This window comes from Macrosteles quadrilineatus, unplaced genomic scaffold (assembly GCF_028750875.1).
Source record: "Macrosteles quadrilineatus isolate MER2022 unplaced genomic scaffold, UCM_ALF_1.0 Scaffold_2__2_contigs__length_208266976, whole genome shotgun sequence".
In the NCBI taxonomy this organism is placed as follows: domain Eukaryota; kingdom Metazoa; phylum Arthropoda; class Insecta; order Hemiptera; family Cicadellidae; genus Macrosteles; species Macrosteles quadrilineatus.
This window is the reverse complement of record NW_026542595.1, coordinates 156,139,632-156,165,103: the sequence shown is the minus strand read 5'-3', so window position 1 is coordinate 156,165,103 and position 25,472 is coordinate 156,139,632. Positions and strand designations below refer to the sequence as shown.

At 33.7% G+C, this 25,472-nt stretch overlaps 1 protein-coding gene across 1 annotated transcript in view; it reads left to right on the top strand.

Annotated features, from left to right (window-relative positions):
* The window catches only part of LOC128984634 (zinc finger protein 239-like), a 173,728-nt gene extending 150,374 nt beyond the window's left edge, over positions 1-23,354 (top strand). Inside the window, exons 4-6 of the mRNA XM_054403968.1 lie at positions 15,667-16,299; positions 19,953-20,156; positions 20,665-23,354. Of these exons, the coding sequence (XP_054259943.1) occupies positions 15,667-16,299; positions 19,953-20,156; positions 20,665-21,183 (1,356 nt within the window). The 3' untranslated portion in view covers positions 21,184-23,354. The remainder of the gene's footprint in view (positions 1-15,666; positions 16,300-19,952; positions 20,157-20,664) is intronic.
* Positions 23,355-25,472: the final 2,118 nt, after the last annotated feature.

Below are 25,472 nucleotides of genomic sequence, written 5' to 3'. Positions count from 1 at the left end.
ATTATTTTTTACCATTTTTATTATATAAAAAATGTCTTTTATTCAACAAAAACACAAATTTAAAATAGTACATACTAAGGAAAATATACCAAAGAAGTTGGGTCTTTTTAAAATATTCGATGTGTTATTTGTGGTCCCAGTGGAAGTGGGAAAACGGTTGTAATTTATAATTTAATTGTAAGAAAGGAAGGATTAAAATTTACAAATCTATATTTAATATCTAAATCTCTAGAACAAGAAAAATATAAAAAAATAATTGAAATATTTAGTTTGTGTGACGAAGTGAAATTACACACGTTTACTGACTGTGAAATCACACCAAATGATGTAAAATCACAGTCAGTTGTTGTATTTGATGACATAAATAGTCCAAATATTACACAATTTTTCTCAATGGGTCGACATAAAAATATTAACAGTTTTTACTTGTGTCAATCTTACAGCAAAGTACACAAACATTTACGTGATAATGTAAATTTCCTAATATTATTTAAACAAGATGATTTGAATTTAAAACATGTATATAACAATCATGTTGGTAATGATTTTTCATTTAACCAATTTAGAAATCTCTGTCATCAATGTTGGGATAAAACTAAATATGGCTTTTTTGTAATAGACAAAGAAAGGTTAAAGAATAATGGCAAATATAGATTTATGTTTGATCAATTTTATAATGACCAAGTGCAAGAGTATTGATACCATCTTCCAGAATAAACCTCTTGTCATCGTCAAAAGATAGTACTTTCTTATTCATAGTTAAGGTTTGAAGATGATGATTTGTAGATTTAATTCTTGTCACATTCTCATAGTAATCTTGCCCAGTGGCAAGACAGTTCAAATAATGTTGATGTCTAAGGAGATGTTTAACTGTAGCACCATCAGCTCCTTTAGCTTTCTTCACCTCTAAAGCTTGTTTGTCTTCTTCATATAACCATTTTAGAGGAATATAAGAATACAACTTTGGTCTTAAACCACAATATTCATACATAATATGACCATCTAATTCGTCTTTAAACTTGCCAGTGACTTTTTTATTTTTATCAGAGTATAAGAAATGGTCTTTACTATATCCAGAGGTATCAAAATAGTGCAAGTCACATTCTATTTCCTTGTAAAAGTCCTCTGTAACTATAGAATACATTAAAGAATCTGTATCTGTCATAAGAAATCTTTTGTTCTTAAATTTTGACATATAATTATAGTGGAAATCGTACATTATTACTTTACTAATATCCAAAATGGTCATTCCCAAATATATCGGCTTATTAAACTTTACAACTAATTTATTTAAATGTATAGCATGCAAATTGTTATCGAACTTTTTGCTACAGTCGAACCTTGGATTAGTGACATATTTAGTTAATAGTGACTCATCCTTGAGATATATATCACGAAACTTGCGTTGGTTCATAATTGTTCGACCAAAGAGACTATTATTTAACAATTTGTAAAAGTCTTTTTCGAAATCATTTTTAGCACATTTGCGTTTTTCAATATTAAAATTAATATAGGGCGCAAGCCATTTGGACTGTCTAAATTTTAAAATTCTATGGTATTTTGTAGCAACCAAACCCAATTCCTCATATTTTTGTAATGCTTTATAATGTAAAATATATTTAGTTTTGCCATTTAAATTAGGTATTAATTTGCCATTCATTTTCTCAGGTGCTAATGGATAGTCATTATGTAAATCATGTAAGCTTTTATCATATTTTAAATCAACTTCTAAAATATATCCAAACTCATCATTTTGATTGTTTTTGTATATTTTGTAGTCTATCTCATTCGTCCAACGAAATCCATCCACAGGTAGTGTCTCACACATAGCTGTGGAGTATAGCGAGTTACAATCTAAATATATTAAATAGACACTCTCTTGATTGGGGTCATAATGTTCACCCATATATCTATTATTAGCTTTAGCGTAACGTGTGGAAATCATACTGACTCCTCCTCTGATTGCACTTTCTATGAACAAATGCATGTCAATATCTTGAAATAATTGTAATTTTATACCAGTCATTCTAAGACAGGCCTCCCATGTTAGTCCTGGAAGTGAATACATATGTACGGGGTCAAGTTTGTAATCTTTTAAACACAGGTCTCTAAATGTCTCAAAGACATCAGCCAGTAGCAATACATCTGTTTTAAGATATAAATCATGATATTCTTGTAAATTGTTTATATTAAAATGGGTCCAGACATTTTTAGCATGTTCATATTCATTGGGAGAGATATGTTCTTTAGTTAAAGTACTGTAAAATTTTTCAATTGGAGGTAGAGACTCTGTAAACTTATCTGGTCCTGTCATATATTCATAGGGAAATACGCCTTTGCGTTGTAGTAGTGGATTGTCTATAAATCTAAATGTATTTAAATTGGAAGCTAATTTGTATAATGGAAGGGATAGAAAGTTGTAGGAATCTAAAAATACTAAATCATCAACAGAGAATGAAATGTACTTTTCCATATCTTTGGCTATGCAATTTAATTTACGATTATATTTTCCTAAGTGTTGCATTATTAAATGTCCATCGTAATTTTTCAAGTTATGGAAGAATACTGGTATTTTCTTTGTTACTTTATAGTTTAAATTACAATCATTATGGGCAGCTCCACGGTATCGGCCATTTGAATGACAATGTTCCCGTACCCTATCAAAATATAGGGGCTTTTCGCAAATGTGACAATGTGTTGAGTTTTGGAAAGATGCCTCTTGCTCAGGAGTCATTACAAGGGGAATATATATCGCCATTTGACTTTTAATAAAATCATAAGTCTCAAATAATCTTTCGAAAAACACATCCATAACATTTGCACCACTATATAACTCTTCAGAAATAATCTTAGAATCTTTTACTACTACAAATGCAAATCCCGATGGAATATGTATATTGGAGTTTATAAAGCACTCAAAATCTGCATAAATCACAAATGGGGCTTTAAGTTGATATTTATAGTTTTTAAATTGTAATGTATCTTGTTTAGACATTTCCACTCTTTGTGCATCAAAGTTTTTACAATATGTTATATGATGTTCTAATTTATCTTTGGTGTAAAAATGTTGTAAACAAAACTTGCAAAAATACTTCTTATTGTTATGTTTTGTAGAGTAAAACATTAACCTATCAAAATCACGAATTAAACAGTAATGTGATTTACGACCTTCTTGTAATAATAATAAATCTATATGAGTATTACTATTTAGTTTGGTGGTTTTTAATGGATATATAAATTGTTGGTCTTCAACTCCAAATACATTAACACTTATATTATTCTTTTTTTCAAATTGATCTATGTCAGATATTTTTACGGGATATTTTATGTTTGTCATATTTAACTGATTTTCATAGGGTGAATATTTCGATACCCTTTCAGCATTTTTTGCATTCCTTGGATATAAAGCTGCTAAAATTGACCAAAGGAAGCATTTATTGTCAGAATTCCTTATATTTAAAACTGCATGTTTTGATTGAATACTTTTTGGTGTGGGGATATATGACGTTGGAGTTAGGGGCTTATACTTGTAAACGTGCAACTGCCAATATTTAGTGTGGTCATATATCCATCCACTACCTTCCGCTTGATATTTGTGCATGGAAGCGTCAATCTTTAAAAGAGCATTTTCAATTTGAGGCTTTAAATCTCTCTTCTCAATGGTAAGGATAGTAAGGCTTCTGAAATCTGCAATACATTCTTTCTCATTAACTAATTTTCCATTTTGATCTATTGTATATTTTATAAATTTGATTCTCCTTACTAAAGTCCATTTTATCGGTAGAGGACAAGACTGAAGAGTACTTTTAAGTTCAGTTTTAATCGATTCACCAACAAATTTAATCATTGTATATGGACATTTGTTACAAGAATTTACATGTCTTTTAAAATGGCCAACAACATTTCTTTTACAGAAATTACAAGTCTTGTGACTTTGTAATATATGAGATTTTAGAGCCACATTATTATCACAGATTAAATCACACAGTTTACATACCTTCATTTGATGTTTTAAATTGTAGTGGCGAATAAGGTTGCTTTTTTTGGAGAGGGATGCGAAACAATGTTGACATGTAGTCTTCATTTTTATATATGTAACTAAAAAACTAGGTTGGCATCTTCTATACAGTAGAAATTATATTTTGACAATTTCAATTAATGAGAAATAATAATTTGAATCAGAATTTTATATTTTAATATTCAAAACAATCTCATACAATAAGATTTGGCAATTGTAATTTTCTAAATCAAAACTAAATCCAAAATCTTAAATAAAAAATACTTTTTAGCAATTCAGATTGCTGAGTCTACATATATACAGAGTGAGTAATACCTATTTTAAAGGGGACTTGACAAAATTATATAGTGAGTATAATTCGGCTAAGTTTTTAAATAATAACTTGTATGTACATTTTTGACTCAAAGTCCCCCCCGTGAGTGAATTTGGATAAGTTTTTAAATAATAACTTATGCACACTATTGACTCAAAGTCCCCCGGTGAGTAAATTTGGCTAAGTTTAAAAAAATAACATGTACACACTTTTGATTTGAAGTCCCCCCGTGAGTGAATTTGGCTAAGTTTTTAAATAATAACTTGTGCACACTATTGACTCAAAGTCCCCCCGTGAGTGAATTTGGCTAAGTTTTTAAATAATAACTTGCGCACACTATTGACTCAAAGTCCCCCGGTGAGTGAATTTGGCTAAGTTTTTAAATAATAACTTGTATATATTTTTGACTCGCTTAAAAATAGTAATAACAAAATAAGTTACTTTTTTGGATAGAGAAGCAGCACACAGTTGACATGTAACTAAAAAAACAATTGGTGGAAATTACATTTTAGACAATTTCAATTAATGAGAAATAATAATTTAAATCAGAATTTTAAATTTTAATATTCAAAACAATTTCGTACAATAAGATTTGGCAATTGTAATTTTCTAAATCAAAACTAAATCCAAAATCTTAAATAAAAATACTTTTTAGCAATTCAGATTGCTGAGTCTACATATATACAGAGTGAGTGTTAGTTATAGAGAAGACTATGTTACCTATGTTAAAAGGGACTTGACAAAATTATATAGTGAGTATAATTCGGCTAAGTTTTTAAATAATAACTTGTACACATTTTGAATCAAAGTCCCCCGGTGAGTGAAGTTTGGCTAAGTTTTGAAATAATAACTTGTGCAAACTTTTGACTCAAAGTCCCCCCGTGAGTGAATTTGGCTAAGTTTTTAAAAATAGACTTATATACATTTTAAGTTCCTTAGTGACTGTTCAAAATACTCTAAGTGTTTAAAAATAGATTTATATACATTTTAAGTTCCTTGGTGACTGTTCAAAATACTCTAAGTGTTTAAAAATAGACTTATATACATTTTTTACAAGTTCCTTAGTGACTCAATTCAGCTAAGTTTTTAAAAATGGACTCGGGAAATTAGCTACACTCCTAAGTTAAAAGAAATACAGAGTACGAGTACAAGCATCAATTACGTCACCAATTGATCCCATGACCCGACACGCGACAACATATTACAATAGTCTAGCTTAGATGTCAAAGACTTACCAAAACAAGAAGATCCAGGTGGAAGAGTGAGTGATGATTCCATAGAATGCCCCCCTTATATACCACAAAATTGTCTAAATTAATTTAGAACTTAACAATGGAAATTGAACAAACTGAAATTGAACAATTGAATAATTGAGGTCAATCAATCAAACATATTTGGTAATTGTCTAAACCTGCCCCAGACAGACTGGCGCCAGACAGACAGAGAATGTTGACAATTGGTTTTGATTGGGGTCATTAGGTTACACTCACAGTCATTCATTTGAGTCGGGCATAGTTTACGCATAGCCATAAGCATGCCCGAGTTCACGCACAAACCTCGCATGATTTTGAGAATATACATAGGAATGGATGTGGATTTGAAATTTTAATGGAGTTTGAACATTTGTATGGGCTTGTATTGGACGAGAGCCGGGTCTTAAAAAAAGTGGCCAAAAAAAATGAGCCATATTCCAGACGTGTTTTTTAGTATTAAAAAAGTAGAAAGTTTATATAGGGGTGTATAGGTCGAGAGCTGGGTCTTTAAAAAAGTGGCCAAAAAAATGAGCCACTAATTTTTCTCATTTTTCCCCTATAAAAAGTGCCCTAAAAGTGCCTCTAAAACGCCGAAAGTGAGGTAAAACCATCATATTATATCTACTCACATCAGACTTATTAGTTTATGTTTAAAGACCTACTTTTTGATGTGTGTCCCCGATTCCTTTTGGGTACCTGTAATACTTAATGCATCCTATATCGTTCTATATTCTAGTGAATAAAAAAAAAAAAAAAAAAAAAAAAACTGTGATACTATTATTACTATTATATTACTAACAAAAAATGTCCTCAAGTTAGAAGAACCTCGATTCTTGATTTCTTCTTCATATAAAATAACTAGCAAACCCGTCGTGGCTTGGCTCACGAAAATTTCAAATAAAAAGTTAAATTGAAATCTGATGGCCAACAAAATAAAACCAAACATATTAGGCCTAAATCAGTTAATAGTTAAGCATGTGTGACTATCAAAGTTAAACTGAAGGAAAACTTCTTGATTTACATCATCAACTGCCCTTCCACCAAGAGTTTCAGACTACTCACTCTGAAACCACCTGCAAAATATGTTTTTGGCCAGGACTCATAATTTTGCAATTGCATGATTGTGGCATTGTCATTATCCTACATCTACAGCTAGGAATGGACGGGATTGTACTTAACAAAAACGTCTGATCTTCTCTCTTGAAAACCAATTATAAATGGTTAGTGATAGGAGAAGGCAGGTGCCACCCCTTCAAATAAAAGGTTAAACTCGTTAGCCAATAATTGTTCCTATGACATTGACATTTTGAACACATAAAAAATAATATACTGTTATTAAATTATAGATAACACACAGATCTCAATAAATAGAATAATGACAAAAAAATATTAATTTTTCATTCATGTAACTATTAAAAATGAGCTATACAGTAAAAGACTTTTTCAATCCACAAAAATAATGTAAACATTTTTATTTCACCTAATAAAATATAACAAACTGTTCCCTTAATTAATAGTGCAGATTCAAAAGTAAGTATTCATGGGTTCAAGTGTAAGCACATTTTTTCTCCATAAGGATAACATGGGAACTTTAGAGGCCACTGGGGCAGAGCCCTGATGGAATTACTTGAAAACGCTTCTTATTGCACACCTAGAGCCTAATTAGAATCTCCTTGCCAATCCCTGAGTTCTTATGTTAGTAGTTTTTGAGATGCACTGATCAGTGAGACAGTGTATTGCAGTATTTGACTTTTATAAGTATAGATCAACAAGTATTTATTTGACGTATGTTTATAACTAGCGTCTACATAGTAACTTATTTTATTTCAACAGATTAAAAGTTGAGTAATGTGACGACAGTTTAAGAATTATAAAAGAGGGGGAGAGCACAGGTGCTACACACAGCACGCACACACACACAGCACAGGATACATGTGCGAGATGCATTAGTATTTTTATTTGAAACCACCTTTATTTGTGTCCAAATTTATTTCCCAAATAATAAAGATAAGAAATTAGATGAAGGGAATTTCTAAGTAGTATCCGGGAAGACGAAGTTGTAAAGAATGTCAAAATGCTCTCCCACTCACCACTTGATAAGGAAAGTTGGACTCTTGTTGATAACAGGCTATCATGATACAACCCGTACTTACTGTTAATTAAATACCAGTGAGTTAAAACAGCTTCAGACCTACACGGTTTTATTACTCACTGATTACAGTCGCTGAGGGTGATTTAACAATGTTGCCATTTACAGAAACTCGAAAAACTAGTACCTGGCAACCATCAGGTATTTTATTTACTTTTTTCCTGTAATTACTTTTTTTATTTCAATTTAGTCATTATATAGTTTATTGCGTCTACCATCTGTTGTTATTGAATCAACTTAGGGAATTGTCATGCTTTTTAAAGGAATTGTTCAATTATTAGACTATATTGAAATTTTGTGTAGTCTGTGAACACGGTGAAACATATTTATGTAATTCACCTCACACTGTTGGGACATCATTTATTTATGTTTTCTAAGCAATTTGTACATTGTACCTTAGCCTACTGTTTGTAATAAAAATACAAAACTGTATACAGCTTACTGACTTACGTAAGGTACTGATTTAAGCCTGGTAGTGCTTTACGAACCCCCTTAAAACGTACGTCCACGTTACAACGAAGGCTGTTTATGTGAACGCCTGTTAACAGCGGTGTCCTGTTTCAACAGGTACATTAGTTGGCCGTTAACAGCGCTCCTGTTGGAGACATAATGAGGGTTCAGACACGCCACTCGTGAGCTCGAGTTGATGGTATGCAACCAGAAATGTCGCCTGCCACAATTACTGCCACCTACAATAGATTGGACTAGATAGCCTTCAATTGACTGTCGATTTAAATCGACTTAACGATCTTTAATCCCGGATCAATGAAGTAATTATCTAAATGGCTATTTGTGGAGTTGAACTTGGTGAGGTTGGTGTACCGATTATTATTATTATATTTTTCTGAGAATTGATTGTCTCGTAGCTTTTTAATGGAGGAAGATCCACAAAAAGTACATAGAGATTCCTCTTCACATTAGTAACCAATCTTTTTCCTCTTGAGGTGGAATTCAAATCAGCATTATCATAGCAACTAGCTTTTCATTTGTCTCTGTTCAAATTTAACCCTAGGTATCTTAGGACAGAAGTCCCGTGCTCTTACCACATCAACTAACGGTTACCCATTTTTTTTAGTACCAACTATTTCTCATTTGATTAGTTTGATTCAAATACAAATACCATCATCTATAGACCTATTAAAGTTATTGACACACACATATTAATTTTTTCCAACGTCTATTCTCTAACTATTGCTGACTTACATTACTTAATTTAGAAGGTTGAATGATGAAACTGTACTGTGTATTGTAATCAGTATGTTTATACATTTTTAGTGAACGCTGTGGCATAAATATTGACAAACATAATGACACTCTTTGGTTATTTAAGCGAGTACATTTCTTAGATACATCGTATATAAGCCATTAATATTGTACACACGTATTATTGAGATTGTACTCTTTCACCTTTGTACCAGTTCAAAATAGCGTTTGCCTTATATAAAAATAGATTAACAAAACGAATATCCGCAAAATATGTTTTCGTGGAATGCAGAAACAATAAACCATCCAAAGAAATTGAAAACACGCCATTAACCTACCTGCCCCAACCTGTAAATCACAAACATTCCAATCTGTGAATTATATAAATATTAACGAATCCGAACCGCGAAAATTCATAAACCACCTCGGAGAACCGGCCGCATAAACAAAGCCCGACACCCACGAAACAAGTCCTGTCAACGACGATTAAAATAAACACGTCGTTTAGCAATTTGTTGAATAAACACGGCCCTAATCACCAGATTATTGTTATGAGGAAAGTTGAGCAAAATGAAGAGTGAACTAACAGGATCGGCCACTGTAGCAGGTTCCGTTGACATGGAAACACTACGAGCGTGACGACTTGATTCTGGTACAAATAAGCCCGCCAATCAGGTTCCATTGACCGGCTAGGCCATTCATTTTGTAGCTGGTTTCTGTGAGGTCTTTATTTGTTATTTATTCAAATATGAATTCTTACAAGATGTTCTGAGATGTTACCAGATATCCTTCAAATTCCCTTTTGTAGTCCATTAGTAATCCTAGGAAAGAAAGATATATTATAGAATTTCTCAGACACGTGTTCTAGTGTGACCACTAAGATATTAAGTGAATCTGTCTTCTACTAGACATAGAGAGGGGTGATAGAGTCTATTAATCATTTTGACGGACTTTTATGGTTATAGTCTTGATACACTTAACACTACGAGGTGTGGTTCGTCATCCGATATCGCTACAAACTAAAGTCAAGTAGATATTTACAATCATGATAACCTCAACATGAATGTCTGGGAAAATGTTAGAAGTCGTAGGAAACATGCACGTCACATATCTAACCCAGTTAAGTCATAATTTAATTGCCACTGATGGTCAGCGCCTCACTAGCATAATGATTAGCTACGCGCTTAGTAAATGATTTTTTCCAACAATTACCTGACAAAGCGGGCTTTCTTGTACTGTTTATAGCACGGAAAGTAGCTATTTGCTGCATGTACTTACTTTTGCCGCACTTATTTTACTTTTGCCAAACTCATTTTTTGCCGCACTCCAGTATTCCAACCAAACAACACAAACTAGTGTGCTTTTGTTAGGTAAGTAATACGTGTACGCTTGAAAATAAGTTTGCAAGAAAGATACTACAACTACGATCAGCTAGTCCAGTATTTCCCATTTTGTTCAACGCTTGGGTTTAACCTAACCTAAAATGTGTTGTTTAGTGTTTTAAAAACTATTTATTTCTATGCTTTATAGTAACTGTAAGGAAATTATAATGTGTAACACTAGTGCAAACTGCCTTTACTGCACTCAAAAAACTTTCCACACTCGCCTACCCATAAACATTTATCTCGTGTGCAGCAAAGTGCCACTTCAAAAGTTACAATAATTTATTTTTGTAAAAAAATACAACCGACTTCAAACGCTCTAAAAAGAATGAAATAATTTCAATAAAGTAAACTTTTGTATTAGGCAAGCTCACGTATTTTAAGTCGGCGCGGCTCTATGATGATTTTTGATGCAAAATTGAAAGAGGGTGTCCATATTGCAGGTGACTATCTATAACTAAAGGTGTTAATCTGCATGTCTTTTTCATAGTTATGCGTTAAGTGTTATTTGATTACCGTAATCAGAGATCGGCATTATAGTGGTATTAACGAGTATATTTAAAAAGATTATAACGCATTTAAATGTTTCTAACTTGGAAAAGTAACGTTTTAATACTAAACTAGCTAGTAGCTTCTTTTCCCTACCATAATATCAAACTAAATTATTTTCCTATTCATATAGAACATTTGTGTGTGTTATTTTCATAATGCATTTATTCTGAAGTAAACATAAAATACAAGAAAATATTTCCTTTAATATATAAACAAAACAGTTCAGTATGTTTTTTATATATTTATGTTATCCAGCTACAGTTTATTGATTTTCAAAATACACACACAATATTTAATTTCAATCATAATTGCAGTTTGAGCCGCGCCGACTTGAAATACGTGAGCTTGCCTAATACAAAAGTTTACTTTATTGAAATTATTTCATTCTTTTTAGAGCGTTTGAAGTCGGTTGTATTTTTTTACAAAAATAAATTATTTTACGATTTTTAGTGACTGTATAATTTTTTAAATATTAATTACTTGAGGATTTTTGATAAGCAAAACTGTTTGAAACAATCAAAAGTTCCACAGAACAATCATTATTTTAAAACTGCTTGAGTCACCTGTTCAGGTTACATAATCAATGGGTATGGAAATAAACATCTTTAGATATTCCTTAAGAAAGAGAGAGTTGTCCATTACATTAGGCCTAATGAGAAACTAATTGTCTTTTCTAGATACATTGAAATGTCAGACATCATCGTTTCCTCCAATCGGTGTACTTCTACATTATAAAAAGAAATACAGTAACGTCTCAAGCCTTTTGGAACAATATGAAAGTTATTCCTCAGCTACCAGCACTAAAAAATCTCTCAAAAGTGGAAAATTGGTCGTTAACACCATGGTACCTTTCGTATAGTACCTTTGGAAAATATTATATGAAAGATTGGTTCAGCTAAAAGTGGTGTAAGTCATGTAAGGGGTTTTGTTTGCTCAAGATATAGCCTAGTCGAAATTGCAAATCATCTTCCTCTAGGACTTTCCGAAGCAGGCATAAGAGTATTGATATGATATAGTAACTGGGTAGAGAATATCAATAAACATTCCACATCTGCAAATGCATGTTTAGTAATTAAAATATTTAACACTTTTAAGACAATTGACGATTATGCACTGTCACACTTCTTAGGTCGTGTAAGGAATAATTGCATTTGATTTATATTTAGACCTGTTTTACGAATGCTTTGGTTTTCACAATACACCTTTATTTGTCAATATCATACAGCTATTCACTGAAACATATATGTTTTTGTAAGTCAGAATATTCAATACTAAAAACAGAATTACTGTATACACAAATCAGGCCAAACGTTAAAATACATTTTTTATAGTAACCAAAACAAAATGCATTTTTCTCAATGTAATTCATTTAGGCTCCATGGCAAGAAATAGTTTATTGATCAATATGAAGCAACTGTTTCATGAAGAATTGTCTGTAGCTTCATTTAAATGGTTTCAACTAACAGCTGTAGGAATGCTATTATTATTTATTGCCTTCTCTGCACAAATGTAAACAATCTGCACAAATGTAAACAAAATAAATGTTGAATATTTAAGGTTTTCAGAATTTTTCACAGAAACAAATATTATACTTAAACATAATATATAAGGTACCAAATAAAAACTCTCCTGGTTATTTTGGTGGTGGAACCACACTGATCGGTAAAAGAATCACAGAGAAATTGGTGAACATACATAGAAAAAAAAAAACATCGCCACAAACAAATTGAGAACCTCCTCCTTTTGTTGGTAGTGGGGAAGTCGGTTAAAAATAACTATTTAGTATTCATTCTGTGAACCTACATTTTAAAGGTAGGCTCCAAGTCACATGATTTTTTTCCTCACCACATAATGAATCCATATTGGTGATTGACAGGATACTAACCGGTGCCCCCAGGACATAAATCGGAGCATCTTTGCTCTTATCACTAGCCACGTTCCTACTCACAAATTACAGAGAATCCATATTGTATTAATCAATCGTTTACTCCCTCAAAACTAATCAAACCAATACAATTACCAACAAAACAACTACTGTATTGCCATTGCCTGCTTCACAACCTGTGTGTGCATTACCCTTGACTCCGGCAACGCAAGTCCCATAAGTCACTTCCACAATACGTTCACCATACAGAGAGGCCATTACGTTAGGTATTTGTGGGCCAGGGATGCTAGATGCTGCTGGATGTTGGCATCTGACCATATTCGACGCGGCTGGTTCTGCGGGGAAATGTAAACTGCTGTCCGGCGACGAGATATACAAACGTTGATGCATGGCTGGTGTAAAGTAAGTGTCAAATTAGCATATCAGGTTGTATCTTTGAATTTTAATTTACGACATGCTTGAGGTCATACTAGTGATTTGTGTGTAAATACAAGGAATATTAAATTTTGTAAACATTTTTGAGTTTCCGATTTCGCTGTTGATTACTATTGACTGATTGGAATTCATCGTAATTTTAACATTATATATTTTTTACCGTCCTGAAAATGTTTTTATGTATTGACAAATGTTGGATGGAGTTTTCATTATGTTAGTATGATTTGTATTTTCATTTATTGTTAGTAAACGAAACTAGATACAAAAGAATAAGTAATTATACGATGATCCAGGTGTTATGTAAATACAACTACCTAACGACTTAATATGAGGAATTTAGAGATTGTAAATTAATCAAAAGACGATTCTACAAACAAAATCGTACAGTCTGTTTACTACTTTATCCGTTTGATTGCGTAATGTGTACCTTATAATTCGTGTTTATGGTTTAATAATTCAGATTTCCTAATTGCTATGCAGCACCTAACGCTTCCAACATTATAACCTAACATTATTGCTGTTTCAACTCGAATAGCAAATACTTTTGATCAATAAATTTTAATATGTGTCCTTCGATGTGGCCAAACCAGTTTTAGTTCGCTGTGTCACAGCTCAATATATTTGCCAAAGAATATTTCTGTTATTTTTGTGGTTTTTTATACCTTTTGCGTACATGTATTGAGTATCCTCCATACTAAAAATAATCAAAATACACATACATTTGTATTTTTGATGTTTTGATTGCATTCCAATCATCGGTTAAAAAGCTTTTCGAAGGTGTAATCGGTTTATTTCAGCTCAACTTTTGCGTGACAACTTTTAGAACCAGTCAAATAGTTTGAACTTCACCTACTAACTTTAATACACCACCATCGCTCCCATAAACTACTTCACCTGATTCTGTTCACACTTCGTATATCTGCACCTCATCCATGTGTGGGTAAAGTTATGCCTCCTCGGACACTTTATTGCCTCCCGTCAACCTTGAAGTGGACTTCTCTATGTCGCCTGTTAATTACCTCATTTAATGGCCTCGTGCGATAATAGATACATACTTCACTGTCCGGTGACAACGCTGCTTTACGCTGATGCTGTCCCATGGCAGTGTTCCATAACCGACAAACCTGGAAAAAAAAACAATCCAAAACCTCACAACTTTAAACTTCAATAAATCATCGTGCGTTCTTTGCAATTACTCTAAATATATATTACACGTATTACCAATTACCAATCGAATCTCTGAGAACTCGTCCGTGGTTTCTCAACTGATTTTGGTAGTTTATGGCTCATCAGAAAGATCTCATTAGGTAGTCACGTAAGGTCTTTCATGTTGAAAAGGTCCCATGGACTCTGCCCAAGTGGCTCTTAAAGTCCCTCGAATTCAATAAAATACCAGTGGCCTGGATGTAAAACTCAGTACATGAAAATACAAATTTATAAAAATATAATGTTTGGGAAAAACATCAGTCTTTCTTAGTAGTTCTCTATACACATACCCGCTGCTTCATTTTGGTTGGAACGTTGAGCTTACCCACCTGGAAAGGGCAAAAAAGAACAATCGTTCATTACATGGCTCGATATATGAGTTCCAGGTCTAGATTAAACTTCATAGTCTTCGGCATGTCCCCAATTTTGGATTTAAAGTTTAACAAACCCTCGTTGTTGCGAAACCGACTTAACAAAGCCTTAAACTTACAGAGGAGATGAATACCACCTAATTCTTTTGTTGAGTCGGAGATCACGGCCTTGTTTTTGTCGATGAACGTAGAAACAGGAACACAAGACTGCCTCATGAAATCCGGCCTTCAAAACAATCGCTGCGGAATCTTCTTCGCATCTCAACAATACCAGTGTCTTTATTGTTATGTCTCTCCAACGTGTGGTCATTAGAAGCGGCTTTCACTGCCGTCCTTAACCGTTTAATAGTAAAGTACTCGAGCGCCTTGACATCGTTCGAGCTGATCCTTACGATTCCTCTATTTATTTCATAATTCTATTGAATGTCCGCGGTGTGTTTGGACTTTTGATAAGTAAATAGGTAGGTGAGTTTTAAGTTATGATCGTAATATTACAAGAAGACTACGGTGTTAGATGGATCCTAAAGAAATTACTTAATTTATTTTCACGTCTGATTACAAATTTATTTAAAGTCGAGATGTGTTTGGACTCTGTGGTTATTGGTAAAGTGTTCTGATGGTACAGGGGCAAAGGTTATTACGTTTGAATAATCTGTATGTAATTCTTATCATGTAAGAAACGAGCCAAACATTGTTGCTGTGAAGCATTTTCGTTACACATATCTATACGATTTAAAGCACAATTAGAGAAATACTATTTGAATTGCTTTTTTAAGAGTAGTACGACATAAGATATTTTTGGTATAGTGCAACGTTCTTCAATCGTTAGTGTCGTATATTTAAACTAGTTTAAAAATCGTTTGGATTAAAAATACTCATGGTAATCCTACATGTTTCAGGAATCCAACGGGGTTCTTCCTGGCTCTCCCCGGCTCCTGGACACGTCCTCTCGCAGTGATGGCGACTCCTCTTCAGAACTCTCCAGAGAGCGGGAGAACGACGAGAACCGTCCTATCAAGGAACGCCTGGAGTTCTACCAAGATCCTAGTGTAAAAGACCCAAGAGAATTCAAACCACCTCTCCTCCTAGACAGGCTGCAGAGATACAGCGAGCGACCCTTCTTTCCCGACCACCTCTCGAGGATTCTCAGCCCAAGCGAGATAAATCCTCTACATGGTTTGAAAACTCTAGCGAGTCTTTTGGAAGATTCGAATTCCACCATCCAGAGAAGAAAATCACTCTCTTGTTCAGATCTGACGGAGGATGGGAGGAACGATTCCAACAACAACGAAGGTCCGGAGGGTGCGACTGCAGGGGAGGCGCGGTGTGAGGAGTGCGGCAAAGTGTTTGACAGTGAGAACGAGCTGCTTCAGCACCGACAGTCTCAGCAATGTCTCACATGTGATGTGTGTGGCAAAACGTTCACTCAGCGCAGTCTGTGGTCAGCACATCACAAGCTACACGAGGAGAACAAACAGGAACACGCTTGTACTCACTGCAACAAGACGTTTGTGACCCGGGCCTCCCTCAAGGTGGGTACACTAGAAAAGTAGTTTGATTCTTACCATGTAGTCGCAGATTACTGGCACCTTTAATCTAACTCTCTGTATAACCGTTTAAAATAATTAGAACTAATATAAAAAAGAGAAACAACGTTATTGACTTAATAATAAGGCCAATTAGGAAGTCGCAGGGTTTGGTTCATAAATATTGCCGATCAATATTTATGTTTCAATCCTAATGGAAAGAAGTATTCATGGCATGTAGATCTATACTATTATTAAATTGGGTTGCCTGCAGTTCCGACATCTATAGTTTCTTTTTGCAAAAGCTACTTGAGAGGCCACTAAGGTTGACATTTGATCTCAATTATTGATTACTCTTTATTGCAAGTAATGAAAGTGGAATGGATAGTAAAATGCTGTATAAAACTCGTGGGAAAACTAAGATTCTATGATCAGGAAAGGAATTTTTTAGTTAAAACATCCAAACTCATCGGCCTTCCTGTTCGACTCGTTGCGAAGCAAATTACTAGTTATACATACTACCCAGAAATTGTCAATAACGTTTTTAAAAAGCTACATAGAACAAATTTCAACAAAAATTCCCAAGGAGAAATAAATTGACTAACGAACAAATCAAACAGACGGTACAGAGTTCAAAGGAGTTCCTCTTCACTCTAATAAATTACTCAAATGTAACTGCAAATAGCCGACTCATGCCCGTAAACCAATCCCAATTTATGACCCAGATCCTCCTGCTCCAGAACAACGTTACCGCAACCCAATTAGCTTTGTTAGCCTCGATGACTCGAGGAATGCTGCTGCAAATCACCACGCGTATGTAAACAATGAACAATAAACCGCGATTACCGATTACCATACTCTAATAAACAACGTGATGTCATACAGGTCGTAAACAAATCGGCGCAATCATAAATAAGGTGTAACAAGGATGGGACAGAATACAAGGGCCTATCGACACGATAACTCACGCCCCGTCTAATTGACAAGGAACACTGAATAACAATTAAAGAAAGAAGGGCCCAGTCACGAGCCTTGGGGGAAACCTATTTAGTCCAGTTAATATCTTTGCAGAGTTGTTGTGTCACTAAACGGCGCCTTGTGCAGATTTAAGACGTGTTATTGTTATTGGTCGTACACATATATAATCAGCAGTGATCCCTTTCATAAATACTGTAGCTTTAAACCGTTTACTGTTGACTACACCAATGGCATTATGAATCAAATAATCATTCCTTCAAGGGCAACCCCGTCCATATACTTCTAATCTTTGTAGTTGGAGAAGGGCTTGAATACGCCACTCGCTCCGAAGTCAACTTCTACTGCTTCTATGGAGTTTATTAAGTTTTTAGGCTTTTCCACATCTGAATCCTCTTCTTCCAATTTTCAAACTCTGTGTAAATATTGTACTACTATTAGAAATGTGAAACAAACAAGACATTTCTCAGGTAGGCGTACAATACGTAAAATAACTATAACCTTGTTTTACAGATTAACTCAACACCCATTCTACACTGTATTTGAAAAAAATATATATTCAATATATTTTTTAAACAATTACTAATGAACCTCCATTAAACTTAATAATGTCCAGTATGATTGTAAATGTGCAACCCAGCCTAAAAGGTGCATTTAAGTCATTTGAAATTATCATTATTTCTCTTTCATTAAAGTATACATATCACTGTCGACAAGATTTCTCCCCAAGTTATTTAATCGCATTTTGAAACCGGTCTTAGCAATTATTAGCACTCTCTGTGTAAATTAAGACAAAGTTTTCAAATAAAATACTATAAATTTGAATTTTAAAAGATGCACCGAGTGCTGCAGGCCAAACGATTTCGTGGGAATACCCCATCAGACCTGATTGTTATCGCCGATTTAAAAATTAAAACGGTCTTAAAACTCCTTTTGCAGAAAGTAAGTTAGTTTAAGATATTTAAATAGAGTATATTCATCAAGGATAACGCATCCTTTAATTCAATCAAGTTTAAAATAATCGCTGTGTTGTGCGTTTATTTTTAATTACTATTCCATGTAAATTGGATTCATTTTCATGGGAAAGAGTACCGCAACGTTATCACCTCAAGGCATTGCTTATTTAGAAAATATTTATGTACTCCTGTAACTTATGTTTCTATACCATCGGTAAGTTTGTCTGATCAATAAGTAGGCTATCACATCAACCATTCTATGGTCTAAGATATTCTGTGAGTGCATAGAGATTATTTAGGGCGTAGAGTATGCAAATGGCCGAATTAACCATTGCTAAAACCTTTTATTCTCACAAAAGTTCTATAATAGAATTGCATAGTGATTACTCAGAATAAGCATATTTTAAGGCAAATGCGCTGAGTGTAGGTAGTCCTATGGCACCAGGTGTGGAGCCTCTTTAAGCCATGATTTTAAATCTACTAGATGACTTAGCTAGTACAACAAATTCATACTATATTTAATTTATGATAGCTAAATCTAGTTTTGACCACCAAAAATTCCACGAAACTTAAAGATTTGAGTTGCATCTTTATATGCATATCTCTGCTAGTACTTTCCACATATGTGCAATCCACATCCTTCTTCATATTCAGCTAAGTGGTTACAATTTGCTCCCCAAAAGTTACTTTTCCGACTTTAATCACCTCCGGCCCCCTGGTTCTACCACATTCCCATTGACCATTTGATGACGTCACCGCTCCACCAGCTGCGTTCCTTACCAAGGACGCACTCCAGTTCCACAATTAATTTCCCATCATAATTTTCGTCAATCTTCATTTCGCTGTCGTCCACCGCGACGTTTCATTACTACTGATGGATGATGGTTGATGGCTCGTCACTAGAGGTCGCTGTCGTCGTGATTGATTCCTGCTATTCAGGAGGTGTTCCAGTATTTTTCAATCGCTAAGGAGGAAACGAAGGACTGAATGAGGACGAGGTGATTATGAAGGTTTTTACAACGATCAACTGCCTTTTGAAAACCATATAGGATACTGTATGAGTCAAAAGGGATTAGTAACAATTCTGAGGAGCCAACTTTTGGGTGTTATGTGATTAAAATACAGGTTACTGACATTTTGAGCGGAGATTATAGGTTTGTAAGTAAAACACTGGTTGCAGGATGTTACGTAATATCTTACATACTTAATACTCTTTTATAAGTGAGTTGAGAAGACTTTTAAGCGGGTCTAGTTCCGGTATAGTTCAAAGTTCGTTTTAAATGTAAATATTTATTTCTTATCATAATTTCAAAGTTTTGGAACCAAACAAGAGATCATTTAATAAACTGTTAGGGGTTTTTTTATTAACTGTATTAAAGTAAAGCACGTAATGTAATAAAACAAAAGAAAAAGTTTAGTGAACCCATGCATAACATGACGCATTACGAAGGTCCAAAGAGGCTTCAACACATGTTTCAACAGTCCCAAGAGTCTCCAACAAGCGTAAACAGCTTTGCAACTGCACAGTCAATATTTTACACTGTGTAACAGTTCTATGGACATCATAATACTACCATCGATGTATAATAACTCCCCGATGAATACTACCGGATGATGACTTTTGCTAGAGACAATATTACATAGATACCTTTCATCTATCATAGACCTTGATATGACATATTCGTTACAACTTCAGTTTCCATTCAACATTATATTGTTCCTGTCCAGGTTCATTTACGCACGCACACGGGCGAGAAGCCCTTCCACTGTCTGGAGTGTGGTAAGCAATTCAGTCAGCTGAGGAACTACAAGTACCACCGCAGTGTCCACGAAGGCACTAGAGAATTCGCAGCCACTTGTCCAGAGTGCGGCAAATACTTCAACGACAGAGGATACCTCAGCTCACACATGAAGATACACCGTAACAGAAAGGTAATTCGTTTTAAGACTTAAGGATGTCTTTGATCAAAATTAACGCTTTGGATTCAGCTGAATTCTTAATGCTAATACCCTGAAAAAATGTTTTCCTTCACAAAAACATGTAAACCCATTATGTCAAAGTACAATCTCCTCTTTTATCACGTACCTTTTATCTGTACTCCGAAATAGGATCTAACGTAGTAAATATAAAGACACGTGTCATAGGCGATCAAGAAGTTTTTTAAAGATAGTATCTCCATTACTCGCCCAACCTTTCCAGGTGTCTTCTGGGCATTTTGTCATGGCGGACTGGCCTCTTACCTAGCCAATGGGGGCTTATATATTTTCCTAATCAATTTAGGGTGCATAAGCTGCCTTAACTTACAGTACAACAAAAAGCCGAAAATTTGCAAGCTAATTATGTTCGTAATTAGCTTTTGACTAACAAATAAGTCAAAGCTAGAGTCATTGATAATTTCTTAATACCTTTTTCTTCGTTCTAACCTAAATTCTTTTGCAGGAGTACGGCTGTGAATACTGCGGGAAGAGTTTCAACCAGCGAGTCGCTTACAACATGCACGTCCGTATCCACACAGGAGAAAAGCCCCACGTCTGTCAACACTGCAACAAGTCCTTCTCGCGGAAAATGTTGCTGAAGCAACACCTGCGCATCCACACGGGCGAGAAACCTTTCACGTGCGTCGTCTGCAACAAGGCGTTCGCGGACCGCAGCAACATGACTTTACATATGCGTCTCCACTCGGGTGTCAAACCTTATACGTGTAGCGTCTGCAACAAGTCGTTCACGAAGAAACATCATCTCAAGACGCATATGAACTATCACACTGGCGTGAAGCCGTATGCGTGCGCCAAATGCGGTCTTCGCTTCAGTCAGTCCAGCAACATGCGGACGCATTTCAAGAAGTGTTCGAGCACTGCTTACCCACCAATTTCACCGACCCCGGGAAACACAGCCCCGCTCAATATGAGCGTGCCCCGGCCTGAGGAATCTGTAAACCTTGTGCAGGAGAAAGCATGATGTGTTGACATTTTCGAAGATACCTTTGTTTGTCTAAAATGAGCTGGTGAAAAATTGCTGGGTTAAAAATGGTAAATGAGGGTTACAGTAGTAAGGTTATCATAATACACTGTATTTCCACAGATCAATAATACCTCCACCAAACGTTTGAAATTGAAACAAAATTTTGACTTTTAAGATCGTTCCAATTGCCGTACCATTAATTTGTCACCATCATTCATTTACAGGTAAATCAATATGTTCACATTTTAAACCTATTTTGCCTATGGAATTTTCTTACAGTATGCAAAATTTTGACATAATGCATGACTTTTAAAATGTTGATGTCCAATATATAATGTGTTTTAAAATTTTACATAATATGTTAACCCTCATGCTACTAATGATTACACCTTCAAATTTCGCATCTCATAGTCCACCCATAAAATAATTACTGTCTTGGGAATGAATATTAATGATGTATTCAACTGAACAATTGATTCATCATCTGACAATGTTACGCCATATAATCTTTGTTTCTAAAATAAAGTAATCAAATTAAGCTACGGGGAAACAAAGCTTAGAAAAGCTGGATTGTTAATTTAAGAACGCATCACCCACCTAATGTTTAACTTTTAAAATGTACACATTATCTTTAACTATAAAGTATATATTGTATTTTGTTCAGTTCAAGGAGCAAACCGCTTTACTAAACATTATAATCAAGCTTTTTGTTGTATATATTGTAGTTTAAAGTAGTACATGGTAGTACAAACCGTTTTAGAGTAATGAGCTTGATGTAATAATTATTCTAAATTGAAGTACAAATAAGTGATATGCTGAAGTTTTGTGAAAATATTGAAGTATAATTGAATTAAAATTAAGGTAAGAATACTGATTTTGCTCAAAACAACAACATTTATGCTGTAAAATGTAAAATATTTTGTAAGTAGTGACGTAATCAAAATATTCGAAAATCAAAAAGGGATTGTACATATAGTTTGAGCCCCTTGTTTTAGTCTTGCCATTTTTCTAGTCAAAAATGTATCGTTGTCAACTATACGATATACATTGCCAGTGTATGATGCTATATACTCATTAAATTAGCTTGGATTTGCAAATTCAACTTTCAATATAATAATAATTTTAGTGTGTAGGCATATCCGTCTTTTTACTTTTAACCGACTTAGAGTGTTTAGAATACACTTTTTAAAGTGTATTCTTGGTTAACTTAAAAATTGATTCAAATTAAAAATATTAAAAAATTAGGATTGACAGCATGATAATATTACTAGATACTTTGAGTAAACTTTGGTAATGTATATTATTGAAATGTATTCAACGTTCTATAAGAGGATTAGTGTGAGTTATTTATTTATGGTAATTTAGTAAAAATATGGAGCAACATAGAAGTGGTTTTATAAAATAACATTACTACCTTAGCGATACACACTTCTAATCCAATAATTAATTGTATCTTATTTTTTAGTGACTCATAAAACATTAGTTAAATCATCCATTTTAGATTGCAACTATTTAAAAATCTAGTAAATTTTCATCTATGTATTGCTATGTTTTTGCCAGTATTTATGTTCATATTTTTCTAACTGGATCGTTATTTCCAATGCAATATCAAAATTAGGTTTAATCGGGCCGTTTTCCACACCTAAAATTATTTCTGATACTTTAAAAAGAAAAAAAGTGAATGAACTTTGCCAAAACAGGGCAGTTGTGTTTCTTCCAGTTTATATAATTGTATACTGTACATGTTACATTTATTATCATTTGTTTAGTTAAATACCACACGTGACACATTTTGCTATTGTATTTTGTATTGCACTTTTTGAAGAACAATCATATTGGCTTACATCTTATCTTAAATTTGCAATTTGTGACTAAACTATTTATATCACATTAACGTTCTAATAATTGTTTAAATCTCTGTAAATAATATGTATGTGATAATAGTATTCATTTATAATACATGTTGTATAAACCTCTAAGTCGGACTTACGTATCTTTTGTGATACCAACTTGTTATTTAGCTATTCACACGTAGCCATATTTATTGTGTTAAGTATTTATTGTTGTGTTTAAAACGCAGTCTAATATTGTTATACGCTAGGTTGTAAAGACATTTCAAATGTGAGTTGTTGATTTTACAGAGTAAATATAATTTGTTATTTTTATTATTTTGTTTTATTATTTCCTAAATATTTAAACCGCTAACAAGAATTGTAAATTGGACTTAAGAGTGTCTAATTATATCTTATACTGATCTTGTAAAGAAAAAGATCCTGTTTCAATCTTGAACAGGTCAGTAATTATTTTATGGTTCAATAGTAAACTAAGCTTCCCTTTTGCTATAAAGTAAGAAAATATATGGTTCTAAAATTTCCTTAAATAGCTTGCCTTAGTCAGTAACAAAACTGCAAATGTTGTCCAACTCCATTCTAAACTTATTCTACAATAGCATTCTGCTTAGCCTGTGTCAATGAGCCTGTGTAAATTCTCGTAGAGCTATTACAATAAAATGAAAACATATTGTCGTTAAACCAAATTCCTTAAGTTTCTTCTTTAAATTTCTGTTTTGATTTCCGTGCATTAAATTAATATCATGGTTTTGGCTGCTACCTAAACTATATTTTCTAAATAAACTATCACCAGAAAAATAGATTTGTACAAGTTCTATACAGGCATTTCTTTAAAACTAAATGAAACCATCATTAGCAAAGGAATTACTGTGATAAAGTAAGTAATATTGCGAATGCTGTAGTTTTATATTTTTATTATACTCCTTGCACATGCATATTTTCAGGAGGAGGGATTGTAACAAAATTACAATTGATCTATAGTTGAAAAAACAAAGAATATTATTAAGAGAAGAATACTTCCTCTCGAAATTACATATTATAAGAAGGATTCCATACTACATACTTATTGGAATTTGCATAATAAACCGTGTCTAATATTATATTGCTTTTTAAAAACATAGTTTCTTATCAATATGTAGAAATAGGTAGAATTATCATAATGATTCCGCGGATAGTCGTAGTACTCACCAGTGCGGACGTTATTCCACACCAGGGAGTATCGCATCCACAGGCCACGCCTATAAATATCCACAATTCATGACCTCAAAGTAACTGGATTACAGGATGACACCACTGTCCCAATCAAAATGTATATTACACATGCCGTTATAAAACAAGAGTTTCCCAAAAATTAATATTGATGTACCTCACTAGGGTTTTAAAAATGTTACACAAGCTATGTAGAATCTACACACACACTGTTAATTAGAACTAATAACATAATTGGAGGTTTCCTTTGAAATCCAAAGTATTGATCTGTACCCAATCATTTTTTTGTGTTTTCTTACATCTTCTATTAAATCAAATCCCCTCATCCATATTAATTTGGGAAAAATAAAACAGTCTTGTACATATTTGTTACTATGAATCTCAAACTAAAACGTACAAAATGCAGCAACAGTGTACAGTTACAGTTCTCTCCCTGAAGGCAAAAGTTACAAACTGTGTCAGATTTGTTACTAAACTACTACCTAGTATGTTTAGTTACATCGATACCTACCACAAGTTAAGCCTTGACGTGTAGATCGTATCAGAAGCCCGAAGGAACTTCTCGTCTCTCCGCTCGTCACGACGTTCATAAATCCCCCGCTTCAAATCTTATAATTGCTTTTCAAAATTGAATACCAAATTTAATGACGGTAAGTGGTCACTATCAGATGGGCAGGTGTGGCTGCCGTTATTTACGAAATTACCTCTCTTATCTGTTACCCGAAAATCACGTCTTTTATTTGATTCGACGTGGATCTCAAATTGGATTTTGATTTATGGTGGTTTAATTAATCAGGTTATCACTCATTCGTGTTGGGTTTGAATAGTTTGATAAATGTTAATGAGGATTGTATTTATTGATTATTCATTTTGAGATTAACTGGTGAATAAAGAGAAAACAAATTAGTAGTTAATCAAAACGGATTATAATATAATTCTGATTAAGAATTCAATAGCTACTTGATCCCAATTTTAAAATTAGCAAATTAGGTTTTGATAACTTATAAGTATGAGTTGTAAATGCCTGATCCCTTCTACATACAAATGTACAACTAAACTATAGAATTAAATCCAGACAATTCCGTACAAATAAATTTGATATTTGGATAAATTAGTACAGGAAGTTATATTCACTTACCTCCAAAAAGGATGGATCTCCAAACATTTGCGTTGTACTTTACGTTCGCGGTAATATTATTTTATTTTATTTTTTTGTTTACTATTATT